This window comes from Podospora anserina, chromosome 1, assembly GCF_000226545.1.
Source record: "Podospora anserina S mat+ genomic DNA chromosome 1, supercontig 4".
NCBI lineage: Eukaryota > Fungi > Ascomycota > Sordariomycetes > Sordariales > Podosporaceae > Podospora > Podospora anserina.
The window spans coordinates 643,309-658,930 of record NW_001914853.1 but is presented as its reverse complement, the minus strand read 5'-3'; the positions used below and the strand labels follow the sequence as shown (position 1 = coordinate 658,930).

Genomic DNA, 15,622 nt, shown 5'->3' with positions numbered 1-15,622 from the left:
TGGATGCGGCTGTAATTGAATACTCGCAGAGAGAGATTCTTGGTCGTTGCTGGCGCATGGATCCAAGTTTGCTCGGCAGGGCTGTGATGTATGTCTTAACGCTCATGTATAGTCGAAGATTTTTTACATGAGTTTGGGGAGTTGACCAGGTGAAGAGTGCAGATCAAAGAAAATCGTCTCAAAGAAACTATGGTGGCCTCGGTAAACTTTCAAGTCGCCTTTGTTGCCTACCGTTCGCAGCAAGTGACGACTCGGCCCGTCATGCTCTAGACCACCACCGGCTCCACATGAACTAAAAGACCAATTGTAAAACACCAGACTCCTGAAAATTGGCATCGATTGACCGGTGAGGGAAACCACTTGAACACTCATCTAGAATAAGAAGGTTCAATCAGCCCAAGTCTGCCTAGCGGGTGAGGTCACTGGCCACCCAAGTCCCCCACCAGCAGGCGGAGTGACGACCTGGTGACTACCAGCAGCACACCACCGAAGCTTCAATAACTCCGTGGAAGATCCAAAATCTTTTCACTGATATAATTCAGAATCATCTCTCGACTAACGGGCGCAATCCTCGGCACGAGACACTCTCGAAAGTACCGTTCGACGTCATACTCGACCGCGTAACCCATTCCCCCATGCGTCAACACGGCTCTCTCGCACGCTGAGAACGCTGCCTCGGCCGCCAGATACTTTGCACTATTGCAAGCCACACCCACCGCATCTTGACGTATCGTCTTATCGGCCTTGCTCGAATCATACAACTGCGCAGCATGATACGTTGCCAACTTCGCCGCCTCAAGCTTCATGTATACCTCTGCTAGCGGATGGGCGATTCCTTGATTCTGTCCGATTGGCCTCTTGAAGACGTTGCGTTCTCTAGCATACGTTGCCGCCTTTCCTAGAGCAGCATACCCCAGACCAAGAGCCTCGCCGGCGAGTAGGCAGCGTTCAGCGTTCATGCCATGCAGGATAATCTTGAAGCCTTGCCCTTCCTCGCCAATCAACGAGTCGACACCAACCGAATAGTTGTCGAAGAAGACCTCGTTAGCATCGACAGCCCGTCCGCCCATCTTCTTGATTCGTCGGAGTTCAAGACCTGGGCTGCTACGATCAAGATCGATGCAGAATAATGACAGCCCCTCGCTCGGTTTCTTGACCTCCTCCAGCGGTGTGGTTCGCGCCAACAGAATCATCTTGGAGGCCACTTGAGCGCAAGTGATCCAGATCTTTTGCCCAGTCACTTTGTAAGAACCATCGCTCTGCTTCGTGGCCCTGGTTGACAGTCTCAGCGTATCCAGTCCCGCGTTCGGCTCAGTCACCCCAAAGCAAACCCGCCATTGGCCTGAAATGATCTTCGGAATGGTGCTTTCGAGTTGGGCGGTGCTCCCAAACTTGGCCAGCGGCTGTGTAGCATAGACATTGGCGTGTATGCTCTGGGCGCCCGCCATTCCTGCCCCAGACTCCGCAATTGTCTGCATCATCATGGTGGCCTCAGATATTCCCAATCCGGATCCGCCAAGAGATTCTGGCAGAGCAATCCCGAGCCAGCCGTTTTTGGCCATAGCAGCATGGAACTCCTTGGGATCTTGCTCATTCTGGTCGTGTTCTTGCCAATAGGTGTTGGGAAACTCCGAGCAGACCTGCGCGACTGCTTCTCGAACGGTGAGCTGTGTTTCGGTGAAGCCTGTTGTTGACATCAGGGGGCGCCTGGCCGAGGTGGAGAACAGTTGATGGCGGGCCGGCCGGTGATTGGAAGCCAGGCGCGTCAACCGGGTGATCATGCGGAGGGTTAACTGTGACATTGTGAAGTCAGGGAATTGAAAGCTCAACACTATCGAGAAGCGCCAATGTGAATCTCCAGTCTCGCACTGTCGTTCTTGTTGTTGATGGACTGCACAACGGTTTTCTGGGGAAGCGGGGAATGTGGACCCCACCGAGGCACCCAGTTTAGCGCCCCCTATTATTTCCGGGGAAGGGGTTCCGCTTTTGACATCTGATCAACGACATCACCAACGGACCTTGGTGTTTGAGAATGAACAGTGAGTAGACATCGGCCCTGGCATTTTTGTCCGTTTTCTTGACCACTGGAAAATGGCTCTTTTCCAGCACCCCGCGCGCATCACCCGCCGCATTCTAGCCAGCCAGATTATGATGACCACCTCCTGCCAAGCCTCCACCCGTCACATCCACACCTCCGCCGCCCAGACCGCAGCCAGTGAGCTGTTGAAGAAAGTCAAAGGCCAAAAGTTCGTCCGCAAACAGCTTCTTGATGGAAACCAACTCCAGAAGCTGTCTCTTACCTTGGGCCGACGATCAGAATTCTGCACGGGGGAGCCACCAGACGGCACTTACCTTCCCTACGGTCACCACCTCGTGTACTTCACCCCCTCCCAGTTCGAGTCAGAGCTAGGAGCGGATGGGTCAGACACAACATTTAACTCGCCGGCCCCATTCACGAGGAGGATGTGGGCTGGAGGGGAGATGCTGTGGAACCCACAGGTGCAACTGAGAATAGGAGACAGAGTAGAGGAAACCACCGAGATTCTCGATGCCAAAGCGAAGAAGAGCCGTGATGGGAGTGAGATGGTGTTGGTGGATGTGGAAAAGATATTTGCTTCTCCTCGGGGGGTAGCTCTTACTGACAGAAGGTACGTACGTGCCCAGCCATAGTGTTTTTTTGTTGCTATCCAATTTGCTGACGGACCCCCAGATCATGGATCTTCCGCCAACCACTACCTGCACCGCCTACTGGCTCAATCGCTCCAGTTATTACGATACCCACCACTAAGTCCCATATTCAGGATGACACAGATCTAAAGGCAGGGTATACCATGCGCAATCTTGTCTGGTCCCCTGTTGCGCTGTTTCAGTTCTCTGCCCTGACGTTCAACGCGCACATGATCCACTTCAACGAAAGCTGGACGAGGCAGGTGGAGGGTCACCCGAATGTGGTTGTGCATGGGCCCTTGAATCTAATTAATCTGATGAATTACTGGCGGGATGTTCACTCACGGGATGGGGCAATCAAGGCGAAGAGTATTGCTTACCGAGCTTTGTCACCGCTGTATGCGGAGGAGGAGTACACCATTGGGACGGAGGCTGTGGAGGAAGGTAATGGGGAGACAATAAGATACAGACTGGTGGTCAAAAGGGGCGAGGTGGTTTGCATGAGGGGGGAGGTTGTTGGTGTCCGGCCAAAATAGGCGTTCACACCGTGGACGGGGAAATAGACACTCCCATGAGATCTTAAGGGCCTTTAAAAGATGGTCGAAACCACTATATTCTAAAGCCTTGGTGATGCGGTGAAATCTATCGATCAATGCATGACATGTCATTGGAAAATTGGGAATGAAATGAGTACTTAATTCATGTGATTATTATGCAATATGTACTCTTTAATTACTCCTGGTATATGCCCAAACCCTATTTCTACCTGATAACCGATTTCCATGCGCCTTATAACACCTATAATAATATCGGAATCTGGACATGGATCGTTTCCATTTCCGTTCTTGGACCTGAGCACTCGCCGCTTTAACCTGAGCAGAAGTGGAGATCTCCTGATCAGGGTGAGCAAGGTCCTGAACAGAGTGAGTAAGGCCTTGAGCAGAGTGAGCAAAGCCTGAGCAGGGTGAGCAAGGCCCTGAGTAGGGTGAGCAATGGTTGAAACCACCTGAGACCAGGTATACTGGAGGTAGACCATCGCAGAGCTGTTTCTGGAGCGTACACCTATTACACGGTAATTGTTGTTAGCGCTGCAGGGGGCTTTTGGTGGAAGTTGCTAGAAAATAACCCTAGCTGCACTAATAGTTATTCCCTTTAGGATTAGTGTAAAAGTTATGTCTGTATTAGAGTCAGAAACATCTCATACAGCGTAGCATCCACTCCAGGAACAGTTTCTAAGTTAGTCCAAATCAGGCAAGTTGTCTCCCTCCAAATATCGTTCCTGCATCCGGGATCACCGAAAACTTGGATTGTTTCCAAAACAAGGATATCTGCCTTTGCGGAGACAGAAACAGCTTCTATGTGCGAATCATTTAGCCTAAGGCAGCCCTAGGATCATGACATGAAGTCCCAGCCTCTGGTAAAGCCAGAAACTGTAACGGGCTGAGCCCCGGGAGTGGTGAGGAGTAGTCCCACCGACAACCCCTGATGAACCTATTCCACTTCGTGTGTTGCGCAAGCGCCAGCCAACGTCAGTAACGCACTGACACCTCTGGAACCTTTCACCTCCCTCTGCTCGGACCAAGACAATCATATGTATCTAGAGAGTACTCGCCCGCGAGGTCTTATTTCTCTTCTTTCTTTCTCATGTTTCGCGTCTTCGTAGCGAAGGCATAGCTAGTTGCAATACACTACCTTAGCCTATTACAGAAACGGCTTTTTTTCATTTTGCCTATGTAGGCAGTAATGATCTGCCTTTGCTGGAGCCACAACAGCTTCTACGTTTTGACCTAGGCAACATAGGGAATCGCTGCCTCTATTGAAGCCATAAATGGCTTTTAATTATACACAACAAGTCTGTACTGTGGATGAAACCACGCTTCCAGATTCTTACAGTATGGTTTGGCTCTCGAAGCAGCTCTGAGAGCACGATCTTAAACTACAGGTGGACGTCATCCACCTCCAAAACTAGCTCCTAGCCAACTACACACAGAGTCACTTTTGGCGCTTAGACTCCTTGCAAGGAACACCATGCCAAACCGGGAGCTTGGCTTTGCAAGGCTACCTTGCAATCTGACAAGGGCAGATGTAGTATTACAAGGATCATATCCGGCATCCCTTCTGTTGGTTGAGCCAGAAACGGCTTTGCGTTGTGTTGGATTTGATCACTTGCACACACACTTGTCCAAAACTGATTGTGTATTCTGTGTTCTTCCTGTGATCGAGGCTGAACCTCTCTCCCTTATAGACCTTTAGTTGGACGCATAGCTTATCCTTTCAGCGGCTCAGCTGTTCCTTCAGTCTAATTTTGGTCAACTAATAATAGCTGGAGGCCATGGACTCAGATCGTTGCCAGGCATCACTTTCAGGCCCTATTCTGACAACCAATCCGTACCCTTCTTTTCTGGCACTTTCGTTGTGGGTAATCTGACACGTTGGGACTAAGGATGATTTGTCACAGGTGAGCACATGCGTTGGTGGCAGAGAGGATCTAGCATCGGGACAACTGGCAGTAGGGTTGGACTAGGTTGCAGGTTGCAGAGATATATTTTATTAGTAGTGAATATAAATACCGTTGTACTGGAAGTGCTCGCCAGCGGGGCCGGAAAAACAGCCGCAACCTACATTAATCAAATCCTCTCGAAAAGTTCCATCGAAAGATACCAACTCTAGCCCCGCGGCGGCCGTCGCGGGGCTGCAAAAAAGGTTCAGAATTCAAGCTCAACACCGCGTCGCCAACCGCTCCTCCTCCGCGTCGACAACAGTCCGTGCTGCTGACCTTATCGATAAGCGAACCCAGGCAGCACGCACCACCAAACACTCTCAGCCACCCCCTAGCTTTACCAGCCACATACATCCTTACCAACTACTCTCAACTGCCTCAATGGAAGCCCACAGGCCTGATATCAAAATGCCCGATGTTTTTATCAGCCAGCTTTCCCAGAGAGCAAGCCAACGTAGCGGACAGAACCGAAGAAACTCCCCCAGTCACCCAACAAGCTCAGACCAACCACAGCTCCAGAAACTACCCAATCAACCAGACCTTCAATACCCTAATTAACAACCTCCTCACCCTTATACCGACGGAGAACAAGGACAAAGCTCAAAGCTTAGCCAAAGAGATTCAGGATGCCTACCGACAGGCTACTACAGCAGCAGCAACCTCTACCGGAATCGACCAAACTCCCTCCTTGCTCAACCTCCGAAAAATAGTCGCCAAGGAAGTAAGAGCAGCACTCCGCGAAACCCAACCAACGAGATCTACTCAACCTACTCGCACCTGGGCCGATATTGCAAAGGGAGTAACTACCCCAGCACCGAACCAACCAGCCAAAGTAATTCCTGCCAGACTAAGCCGGGAGATTCTGATCAAAGGAAACGACATACCATCCGACCTGGCCAAGCGCAATGCCCTCGAAGCCGTACAAGCCATCAACCAAGCCTCCAGTGGGAAGGGAGCAGTAGCTGCCCGAAAGCTGCCCAGCGGTGATACGGTAATCATGTTTGCAGATCCAGCCACCAGAGACTGGCACTCTTCGAATAAAGGATGGATACAACAAGCATTCGGAGAACAGGCGAAAGAAGCTCGAAGAACCTTTGCCATATTGGTCAAAGGAGTCTATAAATCAAATATCCAAGGAACCACAGAATTGGAATTCGGCCAGGAACTAGGACTCAAGTCGATCGAAAGGGTCAAATTTCAATACCCGAAAGACCAAACTCTACAATGGGTATCAATCTTCGTCATCCTCACCAACCAAACAGAAGCCAAGCAGGCTTGCGATTCGGGAGTGGTATTCAGGGCTCAGATATTCAACTGCGAGCCATACTGGGCCCCACTGCGTCCCACCCAGTGCTACAGGTGTTGGAAATGGGGCCACATCAGCTACCGTTGCAGAAAAGACCCTCTATGTCCGAGGTGTGGCACAAATGCACATGGAGTGGGAGGCAAGGAGGGTGAGGCACAGTGCCCTATTCACACCAGCCGCATACCCTGCAGGTGCCCCGCCTGCGGTGGAAAACACCCAGCTTGGGACAGGATTGCTCAGAGCAGAAGAGAGTAAGAAATGACACAATGACCCACAATACCACTGCGCAAACTACTCAAAAGGGTGTCAGAAGTGTAAGATCGAACTCTTACAATCCAGCTTGTAGTTATATACTAGTGGACAGCAGTTGCGTCGCGTCACAGTACCGGTATCTTTATACTAGTTTATAATGAAATATTCAGCTAAACTACTTAAGAAAGGCCAAGGAAACAACCTTGTGGTAGACTTCCAAGGATAGCGGTAGCTAATGTCTGAAACCCGATGCCAGTTAGATTGTCAAATGGAGTTGAACAGAAATCCAGACGAAACTGGATTTCAAGAACAACATCTTGACCTCGAGTGATCAATACGTCAGAAGATGGACTAGTACACGAAGTCAACCATCTTCAGGGCGTGGGAGATGATGGCATGCGATTTAGTTCCCTCCTCCACAGGCGTACCGTTAATGGTGAGCACAGAGTCCGCCGGGGCCTCCGGAAACGGGCTCGGAGCATGTCCCAGGTGACTACCATTGCGAGTCGTGCTGCAAGTGACGTTGTAGTGTGTGTTGCTGCGTGTCGTGGTGCACTTGAGCTGGATGATACCCGGGACTGAGCCGTCAGCGTACTGCGCGTACTCTTGGTCTGCGACCCAGTCCGTGGTAGTTGACTCGAAGACATGATGAATGATTGGGTTGCAAAGATCGGGACTTGATTTGAAGAGGGCGAAGCTGGCTTCTAGCTCAGAAAAATGGGAAACAGATGTAAGTATTAAGGGCAATAGGCAATTCCAGTACAAACTGGAGTTGTAGTGAGTTAGAAAGTTGTCGTTGATCAGGCAAGATAGTCAGTAACGGTTCTGAAAGGAGAGAGTCGGGGCAAGGTGGATGAGCCAGAGGTCTTTATACTAAAGTGTCCTGTTGGACAAGGAAGCCCTGAGTACTCTATGCCTCGCTAAGGGCGCAAGGCAGTCCAAAGTGCCACTGAACGGTCCTCCACAGGGCGGCCAGGCTATACAGGCTGTATCTGTGATTGTTGGTACTTTGGCTTTCAATGATTGTCACACGGCAAAAGCCACCCACCTGTAACCACAAACCAACAACACTGTCGATACCACCGCAAGGAGGGGTAACTGCAAGTTGTGAGCCTCTCGTTCAAAGTGAGGCAGACAATCAGAGGCATGGCGGGTTATCAAAGGAAGCCCACTGGCCCAGTAGGATATTGAAGGACTTGGCGATGGCCTGAGGCCAACAAAGGCACGGGCCACGCGAGGGAGGGTAAAATACGCGTTTGGAAACACCAAGACTGTATCTCTTCTTCTTCTTTTCGGTATCACGCTCTTCGAGGCCATTGAAGATTATTAGCCTGAATTGAACCATGAGTTCCAAGCCCTGATATTACAGCCCTTGTCACATATAATCTTCAAACAATCGAAGACAACAACTACTACACTACGACGCCATAGCGCTATCGCCACTTACCCCGCTTTCTTCCTTTGTTGATGTCCACCACATCATCATCAGCTCCACCCTCAGATATCGTTGAAGGATTCGTTCCACTACCGTGTAACCCTTGGGTTGACGACGACGAAGATTCCGACTTCACTATAGGAGAATACTCCTTCAACGCCTCGCCTACTCCGCGACCCTTCATTCCCGGCTACGCCGCTCATATTCCTCTCCCGACATCACCAGCCACGACGTCACCTACGCACGCGACCGCTCGAAATCTACAAGAAGAACTCGACAACGCGTCTATCTCTACCTACAACATGTCGGACTATCGCTCCCCGTCAGCCGAGCCTATTCAGGTCAACGACCACATGGAGCTTACACTCTACTCGCCTCAGGACTTTGAAGCCATTATGAGCGACCCCACCGATATCCAGCCTTTGCCTGGTGCTATTCATGATCCAGCACCCTGGATCGTCGAACTCCATCGCCGTATGAGCGAGACCTATGAGGGTGTACGACAACTTGCTCAACAGCAGCACAAAGACCGCATTGACGGCCAAGAGCTCGCACGCCTTAAGCAGCAGTACGAGCATATCCGCGTACAATACACTATTTGCGCCAATATGGTCAAGCTCGGGGTCCAAGTTTCAGACCAGCAGATCCAGCACTTCCGGCAGCAAGTCGAAAACGCCAGTGCTACCTTCGCGGACGAGATCTGGGGAGCTATCGCGGTCATTACCCAAGATGAGCGCCAGCGGCAGCAGGCTATTGAGCAACTTCGGGAATCTGCTAAACGTCATCAAGCGGCTCTATTAACCCTCGAGAAGGAGATTACGTACCAGAAGAAGTTCAATAAGCAGGTCGAGATCTGGGCCCTCCAACGCGACCAACACATCGATGGACTTCTGGCAAAGAAATTCGTTGACCCCTCTACACTGGATGAACACGGCCGAACCGTTATAGAGCAGGTTAAAAAACTGACGGAAGAAGCCCTAGAGGAGTTCCGCACGCAGCTAAAGCAGAACCCCGATGCCGACATCGACTCCGTTTGGCGTAGCCTTAGTCAACGAGCATCTACGCGACCATCGCAACCGTCGGTAGCAGTACCATCGAAGGTATCATCCTCAACTCGGCGTGTGCGAGAGCGCTTGACCACCCAGGCACTACAAGATGCCCAGGCACGCCGTACAGCTCGACAAGCCAATATCCAGTTCGAGTCCTCTCGAGCCGGTCCCATGTACATGACGCCCACACCCAACGGTGGCGGAGGAGGAAGCCTCCCCCCACGACGATTCGTCGCTACTAACGGGGAACCACCTTCGGACCCTGACGACTCGGACTTAGATGACTCCCACGAGGATCACCAGGAGAGGCGACCACCCGCGGACGGAGCCGGAGGAGGACCACCTAGGGGACCTCCAGCCTCACGCAACCGCCCTCGATCACCCAGTCCCTCGGGCCGAGATGACCTCACTCGACTCATTCGTCAATTTTCTCAGGCACCAGTCCAAGTCAATCCGGTGCATATGGCAAAGCCCCTAGCCTACGATGGCAGAGATCTCTCTAAATTCAGGTCTTGGTGGCTCAAGGTGGAAGCATATATGGATTCCTACCCCACAGGGTTCCCCACCGACCAGGTCAGGATTAACTGGGTTGGATCTCTGCTCACCGACAAAGCCCAGGTATGGCACCAACAGCGAGTCAGCCAAGTGCGAAGGCTAGGCTTGGTGGACGTCTGGAGCAATTACACCACCGCCATCCAAGAACGCTTTCGGGATACAGCCGAGAGGTACCGTAACGCCCGCAAGATGCAAGAGCTCCGGTACCAAGGAGATATCTCGCAGTATTTGACCGAGCTTATGGACCTCAACGAGGTAGTCCAGTGGTCAGGAACCACGTTCCAGAGCCATATCTCGAAGGCACTTCCGGACGAGATCACCAAACTGATCTACTCAAGACAGGGAGGCGTCCCGGAGACAGACGAGGACTTCCTCCACGCCATCCAGGAAGCTGGCCACATCTACGAGAATATGCTCACCAACCCTGGCATCTCAGTTGGCCACCGGGCGGGAAAAGACACGCCCACTTCGATCTCGGAGCGCTCGAAGTCGGGCCCTCCCCACCAAAGTCGCTCCCAACAAACGTCAAATCCATCCTTAAGAAGCAGCAAGGCACCCTTCAAGGCTCCAAGCGGCAGACCCGATCCAAAGGACATTAAGTGGGCAACCGTGAAAGAGGCACTAGCGGGAATCTCCCAAGATAACGTCGACAGACATAAAAAGGATGGGTCTACATGCTGGCGATGTGGCCGCAACAATCATCACACCCTTGCCTGCTTCGCCAGAAAGGATGTCTCCGGTAACGACCTTCCCGCGGCTCCTCCCAAGGTAGCCGGGGTCAAGCGGAAGGCCGAGGAGAAAGAGAAAGAAAACGAATTAGCACCTCCAAAGAAAGTACGAATCGACGCTATTGGGGTACACATTGACGATGATGAACCACCGGTCTTCGAAGTACTTGACGACGACATGTCTGGCACTGAGACGGGTTTTCACTAGGCCGCCTGACCACGCCGACAGGATGTAATCGGCCTACTGGCGTCACCGTTGCAGGAGTCAAGCGCCCTCGCGAAGAGGATGAAGATGAACAACCACGACACCGGCCTAAGGTGGGGACCAGGCCTATCGTCAGCATGAGCATCATCGAAGGTACCAACGCGCGCCCTCGGGAACACCCGGTACGCGTTCTCTTGGATCCTAGCAGTGCCGTTCCCGTCTTATCGGAGGATGTGGCTACCCGCCTCGCGATCAAGACCTTCCGTCACCCTCCTGGGTTCTACCTTCAATCCTTTACTGGAGAAGGAGATGCCAGTAAGGAAGCATTGTACACCGACACCGTGGTGCTTAGGCACTCAGAAGACCACTTCACCAAGTTGCAATTCGAAGTCAGTAAGCTCGACGCAGAATGCGATATCATCCTACCACACTGGTGGCTCCAAGAACACCAACCAGCTGGCTTCTACGACCAAGACCCCACGAAGATTGTATTTACCTCTCCCACATGCCGCGAACGATGCACTAGCCTATCGGTACTTGGGAAGGCTGGTAGGATCATTTCCAGCGTCAAGGACGATCGAAGCTCTATTCCCGAACGCTTCCGGAATCTGGCACCATTAGTCCCTCATGATATATCCAAAAGGCTACCTGATCATAAGCCCTGGGACCACACGATCGACCTGATGGATGGCAAGACACCACCATGGGGGCCTATCTACTCCCTCAGCGGCAAAGAGCTTAAGTTCCTGCGCGTATGGCTGGATGAGATGCTGGCCGAAGGCAAGATCAGGCCTTCCAAGTCCCCTTGCAGCGCTCCACTCTTTATGGTGGATAAAGACGCCTCCATCGAGAAGAAGGGAACGCATGAAGACGACCTTCGACCAGTGGTGGATTGGAGAGCACTCAATGGCATCACCATCCCCAACAGGTATCCTCTACCACTCATAAATGAGCTACAAGATCGTCTTGCCGGAGCTAAGTACTTCACCAAGATCGATCTTAAGAGTGGATTCAACCTCGTACGAATCAAGGAGGGAGATGAGTGGAAGACAGCCTTCCGCTGCCGCTACGGTCTCTTCGAGTTCACGGTCATGCATTTTGGGCTAATCAATGCCCCAGCCACCTTCCAAGCCATGGTCCATGGAGTCCTCAGTGACCTGATCGACATGGGGGTACTGGCGTACGTTGATGATATCCTTATATACGCCGAGACCATGGAGGAGCACGACCGGCTTACGAAAGAAGTATTGCGGCGGTTGAAAGAGAATAACCTCACCATCTCAGCAAAGAAGTGTGTGTGGGCTACAAGGCAGGTTGAGTACCTTGGGTATATCATCTCTGAGCATGGGATCTTTATGTCTAAGGAGAAGGTAGACTGCATCTTGAACTGGGAGAGACCTACCACACTTAAGGCCACCCAATCCTTCATCGGCTTCGCCAACTTCTATCGACGCTTTATTAAGGGGTTCTCTGCTATTGCCCAAGCTCTCACGGCATCCCTGAAGCTCGACGTACGTCAGTGGAAGTGGATACAAGCCATGGAAATAGCATTTAACAGGCTCAAGGAGGCCTTCACCACTGCTCCCATCCTCGCTCACTTCGACCCAGCAAAGCTGGCGGTCCTGGAGACGGATGCGTCTGACTTCGCCCTGGGTGGAGTGATGTCCCAGAAGGGGGACGATGGCAAGCTCCACCCGGTTGCTTTCCACTCCAGAAAGCTCACCAAACCAGAGATGAACTATGAAGTACACGACAAAGAGCTACTGGCTATAGTCGACTGCTTTGTAAGATGGCGGAGATACCTCGAGGGGGCAGAGCATCGCATCGAAGTGTACTCCGATCATCAGAACCTGGCATACTTCACCACAGCGAAGGTCTTAAATAGACGCCAGGCAAGGTGGGCGCAAGAGCTCGCCGCCTACAACTTCATTATCATGTATCGGCCTGGACGACTTAACGGCAAGGCCGACGTGCTCTCAAGATTCGACCAGTATCGGCCTGAGAAGGGGGGAGATGAGGACCAGCCGATCACTTCGGTCCTAAAAAATCACCACTTTTCACCGCCAAACGAAGGACCTTCTTTTCTGGTTTCTTCCGCGAGGCTCGCCAGTATACCAGTCGCCCCGGCGTGGAACAACGACTTCCTCGCCCGGGTCAAGACAGCTGCTAGCAGAGATACCGACTATACCAAGGATCTAGCAGTACCGCCTAAGAATGAGCACGAGGACCACGGTCTACTGTACCACAACAACCTATTAAGGATCCCCAGCGACCCAGCACTGCGAAAAGAGATCCTCGAATCTAAGCACGACTCCGTCGTCGCAGGCCACCTGGGAATGGACAGAACTATCGACCTTATACGGCGTAATTTCTGGTGGCCAGGCATGGATCAAGACATCCGCGAATACGTACGTGGGTGCCGGGAGTGCCAACAGAACAAGAACCCCCGCCATGGCACCTTCGGGTTGCTCCAACCAATGGAGATTCCGTGGAAGCCGTGGAGAGCGATTTCCATGGACTTTATTACGGATCTTCCATTATCCTCTGGGTACGACTCGATCTGGGTCATCGTGGACATGTTCACGAAGATAGTACACCTTATTCCTCTACGTGTAGAAGCGAAGAAAACTGACGACCTAATCCGGATCTTCGCGCGCGAGTATTGGCGGCTCCACGGCGTGCCAGCGGATATTATCTCAGACCGCGATTCACGCTTCACTGCTCACTTGTGGAAGGATTTCCTGAAGCTCGTCGGTATCAAGAGCCGTATAAGCACGGCGTTCCATCCACAAACAGACGGCCAAACGGAAATCGTCAACCAAGAACTAGAGATGTATCTCCGCGCCTTTGTCAACTACGAGATGGCTAACTGGAATGAATTACTTCCCATGGCAGAATTCGCGTACAATAATGCCCGTAAGGCACCAACAGGCATGTCGCCTTTCTTCGCCAACTATGGCTACCACCCTGCCTCCAACAACCCCTCGTCGAACACCACCGTTCATAACCCCTCAAGCCGGCTATACGCCCACTGGATGACCCAAGTTCACAAGGAAGCGCAGAATTCCCTGGAAGACACCCGCAAACGCATGAAGCAGTGGGCAGATCTAAAGAGAAAAGAAGCACCCTCGTTTGAACAGGATCAACTGGTGATGCTCAACGCCAGGTATATCAAGACTCGTCGACCCTCTAAGAAGCTGGACAAGAAGATGTTAGGCCCGTTCAAAATCCAGAAGGTAATCTCGCCTACCGCTGTCCGACTGACTCTCCCCAAACACTGGCGAATCCACAATACCTTCCACGTCTCCCTCATCGAGCCCTATCGCGCTGGCGGACAGGCACTGCCTGATCCAGACCAGGTCCTGCGAGAAGCTGAGCCGGTAGAGGCAGAAGACTATCAAGTGGAAAAGGTGATGGATTCGACCACAATGGGTGAAGAAGTCAAGTATCTGGTCAAGTGGGAAGGTTGGCCTCAACGGAGACACTGGACGTGGGAGCCTTACGACCACTTCTACAGCGACGGAGCCAAGACGGCTTTACGAGCCTTTCACGCCCAGCACCCTGACAAACCGAAGGACTCACGTATCGAGGCATGAAGCCATCACCAAGCTCGTGGGCGAGCATGAGAAGGGGGGAGATGGTGTCACACGGCAAAAGCCACCCACCTGTAACCACAACCAACAACACTGTCGATACCACCGCAAGGAGGGGTAACTGCAAGTTGTGAGCCTCTCGTTCAAAGTGAGGCAGACAATCAGAGGCATGGCGGTTATCAAAGGAAGCCCACTGGCCCAGTAGGATATTGAAGGACTTGGCGATGGCCTGAGGCCAACAAAGGCACGGGCCACGCGAGGGAGGGTAAAATACGCGTTTGGAAACACCAAGACTGTATCTCTTCTTCTTCTTTTCGGTATCACGCTCTTCGAGGCCATTGAAGATTATTAGCCTGAATTGAACCATGAGTTCCAAGCCCTGATATTACAGCCCTTGTCACAATGATCATGATCATGATCATCACCGACGGTCTCCCATGCGCCATAAGCCTCTGAGTGTTGGTGCTTGGGCAGATGTTGTTGTGCAGATGCTGCTGTGCAGATATTGCTGTACAGATGCTACTGTGCAAATATTACTGTGTAAAGTCGACGTATGAGGTTACAACCGGCGTTTCCAGCGTGGCAAGTCATCACGACTTGCTTTTTGACGTATTTTAATTCGACAATTAAACGAGGATATTGATACCAGTAGATCTTGTTGGCCGTTCTTGCAGCTGATTTGTCGAGAACCCAGGATTCTCAGTCTCGGGAGGCTTTATCAGTGCGGTTCTTCATTACCAGGTATCTACGTATCGCTGCAACTTGTCTTCATGTGTAACAAGGGTCTGTTGTGGGGCAGGCTCAACGAGCTTCACACAGCAGAGACTAGAACCAAGCACTGGCCCGGAGGGCGTAACTGAGTATATTCACAATAATCTTCAATGGCCTCGAGAAGTCCATGAAGAGAAAGAAGCTATCTACAATCTGAGGCAAACGCCATGATCTATATCTCTCTGGATTAAGAAGATACCGATATACTATATTTTGAGATTACTCTGTATATATATATATATCTACCTAGGGCTGGCTTGTGTGCAGATAGGCAAGAGTCTTCCGTTACAAGTCTACTTCCTGCCAGACCAAGAATTTTCTTCTAATAACTACCCTGACATTGTTGGCTGCCTTATTTTGATCCATTGGCCTACGACGTGCAGTTACCCCTCAATACTATGCGCCTTCATGGTCACTGACAGTGTGACGAACGATAATCACGCTCGAATTTCCAGCCTTCGAACAGTACGAACATCCGCTTGATAGCAGTTGCACTGGGTCTGATGCAGCCCATGTATTGATGTCTGAAACCAACACGCAGATTAACTTACCGAAAGGGAA

At 51.7% G+C, this 15,622-nt stretch overlaps 4 protein-coding genes across 4 annotated transcripts; 3 read left to right on the top strand and 1 right to left on the bottom strand.

Moving 5' to 3' along the window:
- Window positions 1-494: 494 nt before the first annotated feature.
- On the bottom strand, window positions 495-1,802 carry PODANS_1_16230 (uncharacterized protein; the record flags this gene model as incomplete). Its single annotated transcript, XM_001907027.1, has 1 exon — window positions 495-1,802. The coding sequence occupies one exon, from the start codon at window positions 1,800-1,802 to the stop codon at window positions 495-497; it is 1,308 nt and encodes a 435-aa protein (XP_001907062.1).
- Window positions 1,803-2,091: 289 nt separating this feature from the next.
- PODANS_1_16220 (uncharacterized protein) lies at window positions 2,092-3,203 on the top strand (the record flags this gene model as incomplete). The annotated part of the gene is made up of 2 exons (XM_001907026.1): window positions 2,092-2,648; window positions 2,711-3,203. 2 exons carry the CDS (start codon window positions 2,092-2,094, stop codon window positions 3,201-3,203), a joined length of 1,050 nt encoding a protein of 349 aa, XP_001907061.1.
- Window positions 3,204-5,582: 2,379 nt separating this feature from the next.
- Window positions 5,583-6,728, top strand: PODANS_1_16210 (uncharacterized protein; the record flags this gene model as incomplete). Its single annotated transcript, XM_001907025.1, has 1 exon — window positions 5,583-6,728. The coding sequence occupies one exon, from the start codon at window positions 5,583-5,585 to the stop codon at window positions 6,726-6,728; it is 1,146 nt and encodes a 381-aa protein (XP_001907060.1).
- A 1,464-nt stretch (window positions 6,729-8,192) lies between these two features.
- PODANS_1_16180 (uncharacterized protein) lies at window positions 8,193-14,293 on the top strand (the record flags this gene model as incomplete). The annotated part of the gene is given in 2 exon segments (XM_024656037.1): window positions 8,193-10,690; window positions 10,690-14,293. Coding segments are annotated over 2 exon segments (6,102 nt in total).
- Window positions 14,294-15,622: the final 1,329 nt, after the last annotated feature.